Genomic DNA, 15,193 nt, shown 5'->3' on the forward strand with positions numbered 1-15,193 from the left:
GGCAGTCCAGTTGACTGTCTTTGGGGCTTTGCCTTCAGGGAGGCCTTATGAGGCCTACTACCTGATAGTTCAAAAAAGCGGGAATTCAACTTCAGGGAGGCCTGTGGGGCCTGCCACCTAGTAACCACAGTGTGTGGGATTTAACCCACAGGGAGGCCTAGTAAGGCCTACTACCTGACCACCACAAAATGTGGGAGCCCACCTTCAGGGAGGCCTGAAGAGGCCTACTACCTGAAACAGTCTAATCAGCTGGATGTGACTGCTGCTGGGGACTCGCCTAACAGGGAGGCCTGGTCGAGCCTACTAGTTGATAGCGAGTCTATTCTGCTACTTTAACGAACACTGCTGGAACCATACTATTAAAAAACTTTTCCTGTAGTTTTGTCCTAGTGTATGTTCCACAATGTTGTGACCCACCGCCGAGGAGGCCTGTTAAGGCCTACTACTCGGCAGTGAGCCTTCTGCCTGAACTACCAGGGCCAACCACCGAAGGTGAGCTGGCCTAGGAGCCCTATTTGGGGGCTATCCGGTCAAGGAGGCCTACTGGGGCCTACTACCTAACCGTGCAGCCTTCGCGGCAGAAAGCTGTTACTATAGCATCCTGGTACCTAATCACATTGCCAAAGGCAGTGTACCCAGCAAAAAGCAATACCCTTATAGCAGGGGAGTACAACATACACCATTCTGCCTAGTGGAGGCCCCATTAGGGGCCTACCTACTAAATGCATAGGCGTCAGCCCATGGCAATGCTCAAAAACCGGAATGAAATGTAGTTTAGAACTCCCTGCTCAACCGGAGCCATCGTGGTGTGAGGTAGATAAATACAGAGCTGAGAATGGACTTCTCAAAACTACCCTGAGTTAGCGGGGGAGTAACAACCATATGTCCCTGCAATTTTAGACAGGGAGCGGGCCTGCAAGTGGCTCCAAAGCGTGACAGGGATTTGTCCTGCGCCCAGCCTAGGGGAGCGGGGGGCTAAATTGCAAGCCAACCCACTTCAACCCATCGGTTGAGCGATTAGCTCAACGGGCTGAGTGGAGCCAGTTCTAGAGGCCCAAACATCTCTGTTCAGCAGGGTCTGACGAACTGTCACTTCGCAGAGCGAAAGATGGCCTAACCCTGCCAGACTGATCCTACTCAGCTACCACCCTGCATTACTCTATCACCCCTGAATGCAGAGAAAGGGGTGGCCCTTGGCCAACAACTCCCACTTAAGGGAGGAGGCTGAAATCTAGGGGAGGAAGCCTAACAAATAATGAATGCGGCAGCTATACTTAGCAAAATGCCTTCAATATCCCTAGCATAGCCTAGGCCAGCTACAGAGGCGGCCCGGGAGAGGGCCGACCTACAAGCATAGATCTACCTAAGGGCTCAGAGGAGCCACAGCCTACTTGATTGAGAGGCTGTGAAACACTCAACCTACTGAAACCTTACAGAGCTCAGGGGAGCGAATACTCAGGATACCAATGTCACAAACCGATCTATCTGAAGATCTATCTGAAGCGCCAGCGTCAGTCTAAACCTAAAGCAAAAAAAAGCTCTCCTTTTTTTTTTTTTTTTTTTAGGAAGACCAACTAGTCTACCCCTGGGTGGCTAATAGCCCTGAGGCTAAACAGAAATGAGCGGTGGCCCACCACGCATATAAAATGTTATGACAGGAAGGCCATCACATACTCAGCACGGAAGCCAAATCTTCTTTGAGCTTCTCCCTAATTCGTTCTAGCCACCAACTGGGGGAGGCTTCAGGGCCCTAAAGTCCAATACTTTAATTGCTCCTCTAAGAATGACCCCCTAGGTTTATACAGGGAACAAGGTCTGTAGAGAAATACAAATCAGTGTTAGTTATACACACAGAATTTTTAAAAAACCAATAAGTTCACCTGCGGCGTGCAGAGTGAAGACTTGCCAGAGAGTTCTCAATGAACCTGGGGTCCACCACTTTTACATGCCTAAAAGAGGCGCTCACATCAACCAGTTGCTACGGCGGGCCATCAGAACATAGTTCTCATCATAAGGCCCATCCCCAGGGCTGGTGTAACGTAAACGCCTGGGGAGTCAAGAAGAGGGAGAGGGCTTGTAGAAAAGGCCCTCCAGGGAGATCAAACCCTACTTCTGCTGAGCGTTGCTGCGCTTGTGCTGAATGGCCTCCCTTAAGTCCCTCTTCTTGTGGGAGGCTCGCCTCCTCTGCGTCCTACTCCTCCATGGAGGGGGCGCACGAGAGGCGACACTAGACCTCTGGCAGAGTCTGAGCTTTTAGTGTCGACACCCGCCCAGATACGAGATAGTTTGCAAACGTCTCGTCAATGGGTGGCATCGACACATAACCATACTCCCCGATCCCCTCAACATCAGCGAAATTACCCCACTGATGTTGATGAATACGGGCAGAGTACGGTTTCTTCCATGTCCTCTCGATCTCTGAATGGAGATCAGGAAGGAATGGAAGGCTCTGCTGAGCTGGTGGTCTATGTTCAGGGAGAAACCGATTGTCCAAACAACCGCGAACGATCTCTCCCTGAGCACGCCGCCATGGCAACTGAAGTTTGTCAGTGGCGTGCTCCATAACTTCCACCAACTCTGCGTACACGGGGCAGGATGGCTGACGAGGTTGAGGATCTAAATCATCCTCTTCAGCCATTTCTTGCCCAGCCCGAAGAGCACTCGCTGCAGTATCAGTAGGAGAATCGTCTCCGTCATCCACCTGCAGCTCACTCTCGTCAGCCGATGACACGTCCGAGAGGTTAACGCCCCTCTCGAGACTGTCAGCGAGCTCCATCTGGGAGCCTCGGCACGAGCGGGACCCGATCCGCGAGGACCAGATGCTGAACTCTCTTCCCTCGAGAAGAGAGCCCGACGAGAGCGGAGCATTCTCATAGGAAAACGCTCACAATTTGCACAGGACACTCCCTCAAGAGCATCCTGTGCGTGCTCTTCACCCAAACAGTACACACACATCTCGTGAGTGTCACCCGGTGACAAATATCTTGGGCACGGGTCAACACATTTCACAAAATGTTTAGGACTTGCCTTAGATGTGTGTTTCATTTTCGCTGTAAGCAGACGTTTAAATCAGACAAAACAGTCCCTGAAGACGAAAAGGATATTGTCATGGTTTCAAGGCGCCCTTTTTATATATCCAGGTCGCACGCTCATCATTCAAGCTGTCAAGCCTGAGGCGTTCCCCATAACGTCGATGACGTATTGTCGAAGTTCCCTTCGAAAGGGAACTCAACTTTATTTATTTATGTGAATGTAGTTTGTTCTCTTTAAATGCTATTTTTATGTTCAAAAAAGTATTTAAAATAATGGTGAACAATAAATAAGAATAATTCAAATGAATGAGTAATTTGAGAGTAATAAAATATAGATTAATGAAAATTTATTTATTTTGGTGTAATTTGTGTTCTAGGTAAAAAAAATTATGAATTGTATTCATGTTTGTATGGAGAAAAATAAATTAATAAAACATAAAATGTTAGAAATCAAAATATTGGGGTTATTAAGATTTTCTTTTTTAAAGAAATTAATACTTTAGCATGGATACATAAAATGTATCAAACATCAAAGTAAATGTGACTTCTATTTCACACTCTTTTAAACTTTTTATTCATCAAACAATCCTGAAAAAATTTAGCATGATGCATTAAATTGATTAAAAGTGACAAAGACATTCATATTGTTACATACAGTATATTACATTTATATCTTATAAACATGGGTATTTCTCATTTCAAAAACATACAATTATTATTGTGGTGTTATTGAAACAATATTTATTTTACACCTTTTTGCACAGTTGCCTCTTCTTTTTAAATTTCTTTAACAGCTACCAGTTGTGTCTTTTGTCATAAACATGCATTGTACTGTCTTCTGACGCCTCATTAGAACCAATAATTCATATGACCTCATATTTGTGGAGCATTTTTTTCTCTGTAATCTCTGGTTAAAAAAAAAAATAGCTAGCTGCACTGCAAGTTCTGGTTGAGTCTCATGGCAATTTGCTGAAATCAGTGCCACACGGAGCACACCCTGTCAGAATCCAGATTGAGGAGAGCTCAATTTCCCCCTTTTCTCGCAAGAGCTGGGAAGAAAAGAGAGAGACGGAGGGAGAGAGAGATGAAGCCTGCAGCAACAGACTGGCCACATGCTGTTAGTGAGCTGTCAGTTTTTAGGTAGAGATGGGGGAGAATATGGTGTCTGTGAACCACCATCAAACAGAGCCAAAGAACACGATGAAATGGTCAGAACAGCGGTGGGGTGCTGAGATAACGTCATACATCGATGTACTTTTTGTAGTCACGCTGAATTCAAATCTTAGAATTTTTTTTTTTTTTTAGGAAAGATAATGTGGTATATAGCCACTGGCGGCGCCAGGGGGGGTCCTGGGGGGTCTCAAGACCCTGCCAAAAAATGCCTTGACCCCCCATTTGACCCCCCACCCTCTTTCCTGAATATATATATATATATATATATATATATATATATATATATATATCCAGGATAAATATTTAAAAAAATTCTCTTCAAACTACGCAGAACAATAATAAATAATAATTATTTCGACATTTATTCGTACACTGAACGAGAACCGTTTCTGTTGGACGCGTTCGATTCGAGAACCGAGAAGCTGATGATACTGCGCATGTGTGATTCAGTGTGAAGCAGACTGACTCACAGCTCGTCTGAACCGAACTGGTTCTATTGGTGATTGATTCTGAACTGATTCTGTGCTAATGTTATAAGCGTGTGTAAACCAAAGGCTTGAATGAAGGGCGGTCATCGCCAATGACATTACATCGAGCGCAAAAGAACCGGTGAACTGTTTTTTTTTAACTGGTTTTATTTGATCAAACTGTCCGAAAGAACTGGTTCACTTGAGCACCTGCTCCTTTGCCCCTTAGTGCCCTTTAGTCAAAGCAATATTTCCTCAAATTTTTTTTTGTAATAACATTCCCTTTTGTAAATGCCTGCCCACGCCCAATCATAATATTAGTACAATTTATTAATAATAATTTAGCCGTAAATAAAATGACCAACATGATGACCTTTCACCTGACGACGATGACCTCGTCCGAACGGGACGATTCCTCACGCGCATTTTTTAATTGCTAAAGGATATTTTCAACACAGCGGCAGCTGGTAAGTGGTTTCATTCTCAGCAAAATGATTTTGATGTTTATTTACTTATTATTATTTTACAAGAAAGATGTGATGTGAGAACATGCAGATATGTTGTTTATATTGCTGTGTGTAGCCTGTAGTGCAGGAGTAACACTAGCGTGCTGTTTGAGGGAGAAAAGTTTCATCGAAGGGTCTGGTCTTTTTTATGTTATTTGACTAAACTATTATTATATTGCAGTACTTATTTATTTTTTAACACATAGAGTGCCTTAAAAATAATTATCACAACACTGGTAAGGCCTATTCAGATATTCTCATTCTCTGAATTATCATTATAAAAATAAAAACAATTCAGAAATGAATTAAAATATAATTATATTTTAAATGTGACGCAAATATTTTTTTTCTACATTAGCAACAGTGTTTACAACAGCAAGACCACTTTAGCCTGTAAACTTAATAATATCTCTCTGGAAATAAATATAAAAATATCAATGTCAATAAAAAATGCATTATACACCTGACATCGAAGTGCCGTGTGAAGGATATGAATAACAAATGTAGCCTGTCATTTGTTTACATTGCAAAGGTGTTCAATTTTAGACAACAACAACTACAATAGTAATAATAATATTAATCACTATTCCAGTGTATCAGTTTTTTTATGTTTTGTATCAATATTTAAGGTGGACTTATTAATTAGGTGCAAGAGTAGTAGTGATGGTTAAAATAATAGATTAATGCTAAAATAGTAAATTGAGCCTTGTTCCTAGATGGACAGAGAGTGGAAAGTAATAGATCAAATGAGGAGATGGAGATAGAGGAAGAAAAAGAGGGAAATGTAGAGGCACAAGTGACAGAAAGATAGCAGGTAACAGAAAGCCAGGAGACAGAGGCTGGTGAGAAAGAGGAAAATGTAGAGGCACAAGTGTTTTCTATAGTTTTTACTATAACTGCTGTTCTTAATTATTCTGTAGAACAGGGAAGAAAAAGCCATCAGGTTGGGACAATTTAAGACATTTCAGTTTCTAATCCCAGAGCTATTATTATTTTAAACTTAAAATTGTCTTCTCTATTGTTTCTTTTCAAAACTGCATCAAAGCATTTGCTGCTGTATCAATACATAATCATCCATATCTATACGTGAATCAGCAAGGAATGCATCACAATATATTGCTGTATTGATATTTTGAATAGGGCCATTTAAAGCCTTGTTCCATTTGCCCCTTTTATACTTTGAGCACCTGCCCCTCCAAAGGTCTCTGCATGGCCCTGCTCGGAGGGAGTGTCAGCCACGTTAAAAAAGTTAATCGCTTAAGTTATTCGTGGATTAATGGTGACGCGAACCATTTAAAGGGCCAACCCTTTAAAGTTTGAGCATATTGTTTGCAAACTGCAATTGATTAATTAATTAAAAACAAAGTAGTTGATATGCTTTGTTGTTTTTGTTGTTTAGTAGCAGTAATATGCAGTTATTAGCCTTGTGCACTGTATTTTTTGTTGGTTTTCATAAGATCCCCCTTGAAATGACCAGGACCCCCCATTGCCCCCCAATCAAAATTGTCTGGAGCCGCCACTGTATATAGCTACTTTAGCTGGACTGCCTGATGTACTATGTAAGCATGTTCATAAGTCAGTGTGTTTACAAATGCTTCTATATAAGTGCGATTTTGCAGTATCAAGTTTGGCTGTTTATTTTGAGGATGAATAGGGAAATGGAGGTAAGATGAAATGCAGTATGATGTTGTCCTCCTGTTAAAGTATGTGATTCGATCTCTTTAAAATATTGGTTGTATCTCCTTGACCTATATAAAAAAAGTAATATATTTAAAATTTATTTTAAGTATAGTTAGTAATTAATAGTAGTCTATTAACATATTTACTGACCTATTGTTAAGAACTTACTGACATAAAAATTATAATTAAACTTTATTAGGAGTACTACTTTTGCACAATGCACATTTTTTAAGCCTAAAGTGTGTTTTAATGTCACTTTTGATGGTGAATGAATGATCTTTGAATAATATCAGTCTTTAAGTGCGTTTAAAATGTACCTTAAGTATACTTGCAATAGTTCCACTTTAACACAATCAAATAAGTATAAGTATATCTTTAGTTTAACACTACTTCTGCACAATTAAAGTGCATTAAGTACAAGTTGTTAAGTACGGAGCCCCGCACATGACATGCAGGAAAAAATATTGGGCTAAGTTGTGTGCACGATTTACTAATTCGTTCCCTCAATGTACTAAAACGTGCACACGATTACTATTGCGTTCCCTCGATTTACTATTTCGTTCACTCGATTTATAAATTGTGCGCATGATTTACTAATTTGTTCCCTCGATTTGCTAAATCATGCGCACGTTTAGTAAACCAAAAATATAATTGCAGGGTATTTGTCATATGTACATTAATATGTAAATGTGTTTGTATTGTACTTAGCATGAAAGTAAAGAAATATATTTTAATATATTTATTTTTCACTATAGGAATAGTAGTGAGATCAAATTGAAACTTCTGGTTTAAGCGATAATTTATTGAATTATCTAGTCAATGTTCTATTCTGTTCTACACTATTCAATTCAATTTTCTGTTGAACACGCACACAAGAAAAGACATTCTGAAAAATGTCTCTGTGCTTTTTGCACAAACTAAAAAGAAAATCATGCAGATTAGGACCTGGACCCACATGAGGGTGGGTAAAAGATTTGTCATTTTTAGGTGAACTTTCCCTTTAAATGAAATATTACTATAAAGTCTTTCTCTAAATAATAAAAAAAACGTCCTCTGGGTGGAACATAATTATATATGTAAACGTCAGTGAATGTTATTCAAGTAACATACAGGTAATTTTTCAGCACTTGAACATAAGCATAAGCTCAAGTCAGGTTTGTCGCATGTGAGCTTTCATAACACACCAGACTATTTATACTCTGGCATTTCTCTCCAGTCTATTATAACACCCAGCACAGCAAAGCCATGAATAAGAGCTAGACAGTGTGCTTTGCAACACTCTAAACCCAGTTCATGTGCTATAAAACAGACCTGGTGTCCTTGCTATTCAGACTCATCTATTATGTTAACGCGAGACAGGTCTTATCTCGGTTTGGCGCTCTTAACCCATCTGTACAAGTCATTACAGCTTTATTATTAAAAATACGAAGTGCTACATCCATTCAGACGTGGACGGTGTGATTGTTAAGCATGCTGTCCGTTGCTGACTGCATGGCAATGACACTCAAAAGTGGATTTAGAAAAAGAGCATTTGAGGGGATTTTTCATTTCATTGAGTGAATTTGTTATTTACAATCTGTGCTAAGAGTATCACACAGGCTATGCACAGACTTGTTTTATTTCTGTGTGTGAAATTATTGTAAATCTCTGAAGAAGATTTAGAGATGAGCTAAACTAAAATATCTCATTTAAGACAAACTAGATGACTGCCGTATTATGAGTCTAATCTTTAAGCTGTGTTGATGAACAGCTCACCGATTACAGTGCTGAAGACAGTTTAGCATCCTGCTGAATGCATCCAATCTCGTGTGGATCTAAAGATGCTTGTGCTCAGTTTTACTTCCTGCCTGCTTGTCGGAATTGAGATGCTGTGAGACATTTTCTGAAGAAAGCACAACAATTAGATTTAATGATTTTATGCTCATTTGCTCCAATTAAGGGTAATATATAAAATTATATATTAACTGTTCACAAATGATTAATAATAATTTAAAGATTCCAGTTTGTCAACCTGAGGAGGTAGGCTAGATGAGTTTAATTTCCAACCGGAAAAGTTATTTTTCCACATTTACTTTAACATCTCTGAGGAGTCTTCCTGACCAGTGTTGCCCTCATCTTGCTCAATGGAGCTTGTAAAACACTATTCCCTTTCTTTTCTTTTTTTTCTGCAAAGTGAAATGAATATAAGCTATTACATTTTTTTTTTACCAAAATGTCAAAAGTTTTTTTCTTGTTAATGCGTAAATCTAGTATAGATGAGATGAGGTAAGAAAAATAAACTTACTACAACATATATTCCCTGAAAACAGATCCTAGATGATCTTTACATCTGGTTTTAAGATGGTTTTTCAGTGATCCGACCACAAGTGGTCAGTCGAGACGCATTAATGCGTACAATTCATCAACTTTACAATTCATCACTTTTGCAGAGCACCGAGAGCAGTGCACAAATACCATCTGATTCATGCTCCACTGTTTCCGTATTCCGTATGCACTGTATTACAACTGATATTCATGACCATAACTGTTATCTCAATACTAAAATTGCAAGTGCCCAGATAGACCATAATCCATGTGTTTTTACACAACATTGCTCGTGTTATGGGGTGTGTGTGGTTGCAAACAGGCTTCCCTGTGATCCCAGGACATTTGGGACAAATGAGTATTTATACTAATGCCAGGTGTAATTATCTTATTGCTTCTCAAGTAAATTTGTATTTTTTTATGGATATTTTTAGTGTAAAATGAGACAACAATATAGATTTAGATAAATTAATGTTTTTTGCAGAAAGGTGTGAATTATAAAGAAATATATTGTTCAGTAGAAAATGGATGTGTTGGCTTCCATACCCCCTGGAACACCAGCAAAAAGGATTTATATCGCAGCTTAACTGTGGTGTGAAAGACACGGTAATGGAAAAGAGGAGTTTGGGGAAAATGTGAAATGAGTTTTAGTGAGTAAGAGAGAGACGGTGGGGTGCGCTAAAGGGAACATCTTGGGGGCCTTAGAAGGCTGACTTCTTCACTAACTAACAGAGAAGGACTCGCACTTCTCACTCACAGCAGTAAAGACAGACAGAAAGAGGAATATAACAAGTACAGCAGAAGGCTGTATGAAACAGAATGTGAGGGAGAGGCAGAAACAGCTGATTGAAATATACAGAGGATGAAAATATATTTCAATGGTGTCTTTCTCTATAAAGATAACAGCAGTGATATATGTAATAAAGAAGAAGAATCTTGTTGAGCAGAAGGTTTAGTGTGTTCAAGTGTGTTAATGTGTAATATTACAGCACTGGAATTTGTTATTGTTTTTGCTAAGTGCTCACTGTAGTTGTTTATAAGCGATGGCAGCAATGCTCTCTCCAGCACACAGTCCTCAGACACATGTTGCTATTTGGGTAATAAGTCAAAACAGTTTTTGGAAATTTCAAATTTTAAAGATTTACTTTTGTGTTTCAACTTGCAAATGAGCAAATGCCACGCAATAGATATACCTGATATCTGGCTGAGTGCATCACATGCACTATTAATGGAAACAGTCCACTGTTTAGCCAAGTTATTTGTGCATAATCGGATTTCATGAGTTAAGCGGTTTTGTGACATCACAACTGGCACATCTGTGCACCCCTCCCCCACAGCTGTCCTCACCGTGTTTCAAAACAAAGTACCGCCCAAAACTCTTTGCAGAATGATCTCGGCTTCTAATGGGCTCGATGTTTGATGTCTTTGTGCACCATTTTCACAGCACTTGACACTAGACCTCAGCACTTCAGATTAAAGTCGATCTGCATACAAGCCAACTTTTTGAGAGTATATAAGTACGGAGGAGTAATAATCATTAACGTCTGCACTCGTAAAGTCATTGTATTTACCCTTGGGCGAGATTTCCAATTACGTCTCCTTTAATAGTCTTGAACTCTTGTCTTCTCTCACTTAGGACCATGACTTTCCTGTGTTTACTGTTTCTTTGTAATGAAGCTCCTCTCTGTTGTTATATAAGCAAACATGTAGGGAAAAAGCAGTGCTGATTTTTGATTACTCCAAAATTAGAGAGTAATAAGGGTAATGTTTCCAGCAATATCTAGAAAGGTTGGTGAAATTTGATCTGGAAAAGGAATTCTCTGCACCTACAGCCATAAATCTATATTTAAATACATTTCTGAAGCAAGTATTCAACCTAAACATTTTCTAATATCAGCAAATGGTGGCATGGGGCAATAAGCATGCAGATTAGTTTAATAATTAGATGTTTACATCGTTTTGAAGTCGAGGACAGTGTACTCAGGCCAATCGATGTAGCAGACCACCCTGCCAGGCAGCTGGTCTGTGTCGGAGTAGTAGTATTGGGGGAAGGCCAGCAGAAGAGCCAGCACCCAGATGACCCCGATGACCACCTTCGTCTGAGTTGCAGACATCCTCTGCTGCAGGGGATGAATGATGGCCATATATCTGTGGAAGAAACAGACAGATGTGCTGAAAGCTCCACATCTGTTGTATACTGAGGTGCTTACTGCTTACAATGTTTACTTTAAGCTTATTTTCAAGATGTGCAAAAAATTAAATGAATTAATACAAATGTAACAAATACATTTAATATTAAAACATTTAAAGTAATTGTAAAATAGAAATTAGCTGAAAATTTACTCACCCTCAAGCCAACAAAGATTGCAGATGACTTTGTTTATTCACAGTAGCAGATTTGGAGAAATTGAACATCACATCACTTGCTCACCAGTGGATCCTCTGCAGTGAATGTGTGCCATCAGAAAGAGAGTCTAAACAGCTGATAAAATTTTTAAAAAGCAATCCACACAAACTCTAGTCTATCAATTGATGTTTCGTGACGTGAAATACTGCGTGTCTGTAAGAAACATCCTTCATTAAGACATTTAACTTTGAACTATTGTTTCCAGCTCAAATACAAGTCCTTGGTCCATAATATTTCTTTCTCCATTAAAAAAGTTGCCTTGCTGAATCGGGAGAGAAATATGCACAGATCAATACTGTTTACAAGCAAAAACAGTCCAAAACCATTCTAAACAGATATGTTGGTTGGATTTTGATGTGAGATGACAACAGAGGACAGACTTCTTCACTGGATGATGTTCATTGATGGACTGGAGTGGTGGGAATTACTTGTGTATTACTGTGATGTTTCTTTTAATCAATTGTTTGGAATCTCATTCTGATGGCACCCCTTCACTACAGAGGATCCTCTGGTGAGCAAGTGCTGTAATGCTACAATTCTCCAAATCTGTTCAGATGAAGATACAAAGTCATCTACGCTTTGGATTGCCTGAGGGTGAGAATATATGTTGGAAATTTGGATGTTTGTGTGGACTATTCTTTAATGCACATTTGTGGTTCAAATATTATGTGTACTAAATGTTTTCGTTCTGTATGGAAAATGTATTTTATGTAATGAAATAAAGTCTGAAATGCATTCAGTAATTTGATATTAATTGAGTTCTTTTAAGTCTTAATTATAAGTCTCATTAAATTACCATTTATTACATAAGAAAAAACTTTTTATTTTTTATCTCAAACAAAGAGATACACTTCAAAGAGAAAAGAGTGTATTCACTTTCCTTAGAAAACTTTGATGGTGTAAATGAAGACAAACTGTCTGCTTGCGTATTTCACTCTCAGCACATTCTATTTAAACCACTTATTTTCCTGCTGTGATCTTCATTGATACTTTGCAGCACGGGTTGTTCTTGAAAGCATGAGATATTGTCCTGCTCTGCACTCTCAACAAGTTAAGCTGTCAACACATCAGTGACTTCATCACATCCACACACACACACACACACACACACACACATCTCTGTCCAGCACACAACGATCTCAGTGTTATCTAAGATAAATCCTCTTAAATCATTTGCTCCAATATGGAGCTGTATCATTATAAAACGGAATGAAAATGTCCAAAGAGTAAATCCCCCCCCCCCCCCACAGCTTAAGAACCTATTGAGTGCCTATAATAGTGGATTTAAATGGTTTTTAGATTTGGGTTTGTGCTTTAGTAACAACAATCTGGTGTATCATTGTGATCATATGAGCTTTGCATTAATAAAGAAGATCAGTTTCACTTATCGATTATATGGACATTGAATATAAGTACATTTATTCATTTGGAGATGGGAGAAACCTTGCAGAACTTAATGTACCACATTCAGATAGTAGTCAAAGGCAGGCTATGTTAACATTTTATCTGAAGAGTAAAACATTGCTCTGTTTCCCTCAGATGCTGTGTGCAATATGTGATCTCTACTAGAGTTGAAAACCAAGATTTTCATGATGCTTGGTTCTGTTAAAGGTTCTTAGCATGAAACATACACTGCGACCAGTGAAGTATGATTTTTGAGCGAATGACTCGTATGAGCTGTTTTGTTTTAGCGAATCACTAACAATTATAAATCATTCAGAACAGTTTCTCGATTAATCTGACTGATTTACTTAACTGCAATGTAGTGACTAGGCCAGAAATTTAAAAGTGATTTAACCTTGGTGAAATTAGTTTGAGTGCCTAGTCTCAAACTAAAGTGCATTGTTTTACATATGGTAAAAATAGGGATGCAAATTTCAACAGTTGGTTTTTGGATGAAAGATAAAATGGTCAAAAATATGAACCAAAAATATATGCCTAAATTGAAAAAAAAAATGTGAGGGAAATGCTTCCTACACAACAGATAGTCTTGTGTCCTGTATTGTTTAAAAGCATAATTGTTTAATGTAGTCCAAAAAATATTAAGTATATGAAAAACAATATACACATGTGGCTTTTGGGCCGTGTTTTGGTAGCTTCACTAAACATTACTAAACCCTAGTATATGGCATACATTTATTTAAAGCAGGTGTTCTCATTTCAAACAAGCCCAAACTCAACATAACACACTGCATATCTAAAGATAAGCGTTGTAGTGGCATTACATTCTGCTTTGCTAAAGCCAAAGGAATGTGTCTCGATGATGATGATGAAGATTTACAGCTCTTGCATTGACCATTCACCATAGAATAGGCCTAGCACACAACTGGAAGATGAGTGCTCATTCACGATCATATTACTTCAATTCAATTCAAGTTTATATTGTGCTTTTCATGATGCAAATCATTGCAAACCAGCTTTACAGAAGATTCAAGTTTCTACGTTATATTTACTAGTAGATTATCAGTGACTCTCAAGTTGTGTCCATATGGCAGAAATGTACAGCCGAATCACGCAGTTAGTTAAGACAGTGACCACTATTAACAGCAATGATTCTATGCTGCAATCAAACTTTTGGGAGTTTGCATGTTGTTTCAGGGTTTGGCATCATCTGATGTCATCTGAGGTTCTTTTTTACTTATTCTTTACATTTTTACATGAGCAAATAGGTCTTAAGTTTATGTGTTCAAACGATTATTGTCATATATGCGGGATTCTTCTTTTCCACAAAGAAACAATTTTGTCTCATGTGAATGGGTGGACCCTTATGTTTGTTTAACCATGGAAAAAATTAGCATCTGATTCTCATCCCCATAGTCTCATCTGACTACATAATCTGGTTAACTATATTTACTCCCGGCATGACAGTAATTGTGTTTTTGTGACACCCTCCCTACAAGCCAATGTTAAGCAGAGCTCTAAGGTTGACTGGATCACTTCTATTTTTTTATTAGAAAACTGACTCTGTATCTCCTTTTAAGTGACTTCATTAAAAAGTCTCCTTAGGTTTGTGCAGAGAGTTTTGAGGAACAAACCTTTTTAACTTGTTAGACTATTGTTTTGTAATTTTATTTCCTTTTCCTGATTTGTAATTAGTCTCTAACTTCCTGGAAAGCTCTAGTCTTAATATTCACAACTGTCCTTTAGATTCACAACCTGAATAATGATCCATTTATTTTAATAAATCATAGGTTTAGGCCAATTGTTAGGCAGTTGTGTCCTTGTTAAGACAATTGTTTTCCTCTGTGTTAATTTAGAGCCATTGCATGGACTGAATATTTATGCATATGTAATATTTCTTCCTTTTTTCTGTCTTTTCTTCTCTTTTCTTTCCTTCTTTTTTAAATTTTTTTTTTTGTAAACTATGTGACATTGAAAAAAAAATTATGTTGTATTGTTCAAACCCCATATGACTGACTTTCTTCTCTGGAACACACAAAAAAAAGTCAATATGAATACAAATATTTCCCCTTTCACTTTTATCATATAGAAAAAGCATGTGCAGAATATCGTCTGCTCTTTTCCATAATAATAAAAGTGAAAGCAGAAACATGACAACAAGCATCATATTGCAACTTCTGAAGCAATGGGACAGCTTTGAATGAAGAACATTGCATTTATAGT

At 38.4% G+C, this 15,193-nt stretch overlaps 1 protein-coding gene across 1 annotated transcript in view; it reads right to left on the minus strand.

Moving 5' to 3' along the window:
- tacr1a (tachykinin receptor 1a) overlaps window positions 1-15,193 on the minus strand; it is a 32,315-nt gene that overhangs the window by 12,425 nt on the left and 4,697 nt on the right. The window contains exon 2 of the mRNA XM_059550835.1: window positions 11,116-11,310. Coding sequence (XP_059406818.1) covers window positions 11,116-11,310 — 195 coding nt within the window. The remainder of the gene's footprint in view (window positions 1-11,115; window positions 11,311-15,193) is intronic.

The sequence above is a fragment of the Carassius carassius genome, chromosome 5, assembly GCF_963082965.1.
Source record: "Carassius carassius chromosome 5, fCarCar2.1, whole genome shotgun sequence".
Taxonomy (NCBI): domain Eukaryota; kingdom Metazoa; phylum Chordata; class Actinopteri; order Cypriniformes; family Cyprinidae; genus Carassius; species Carassius carassius.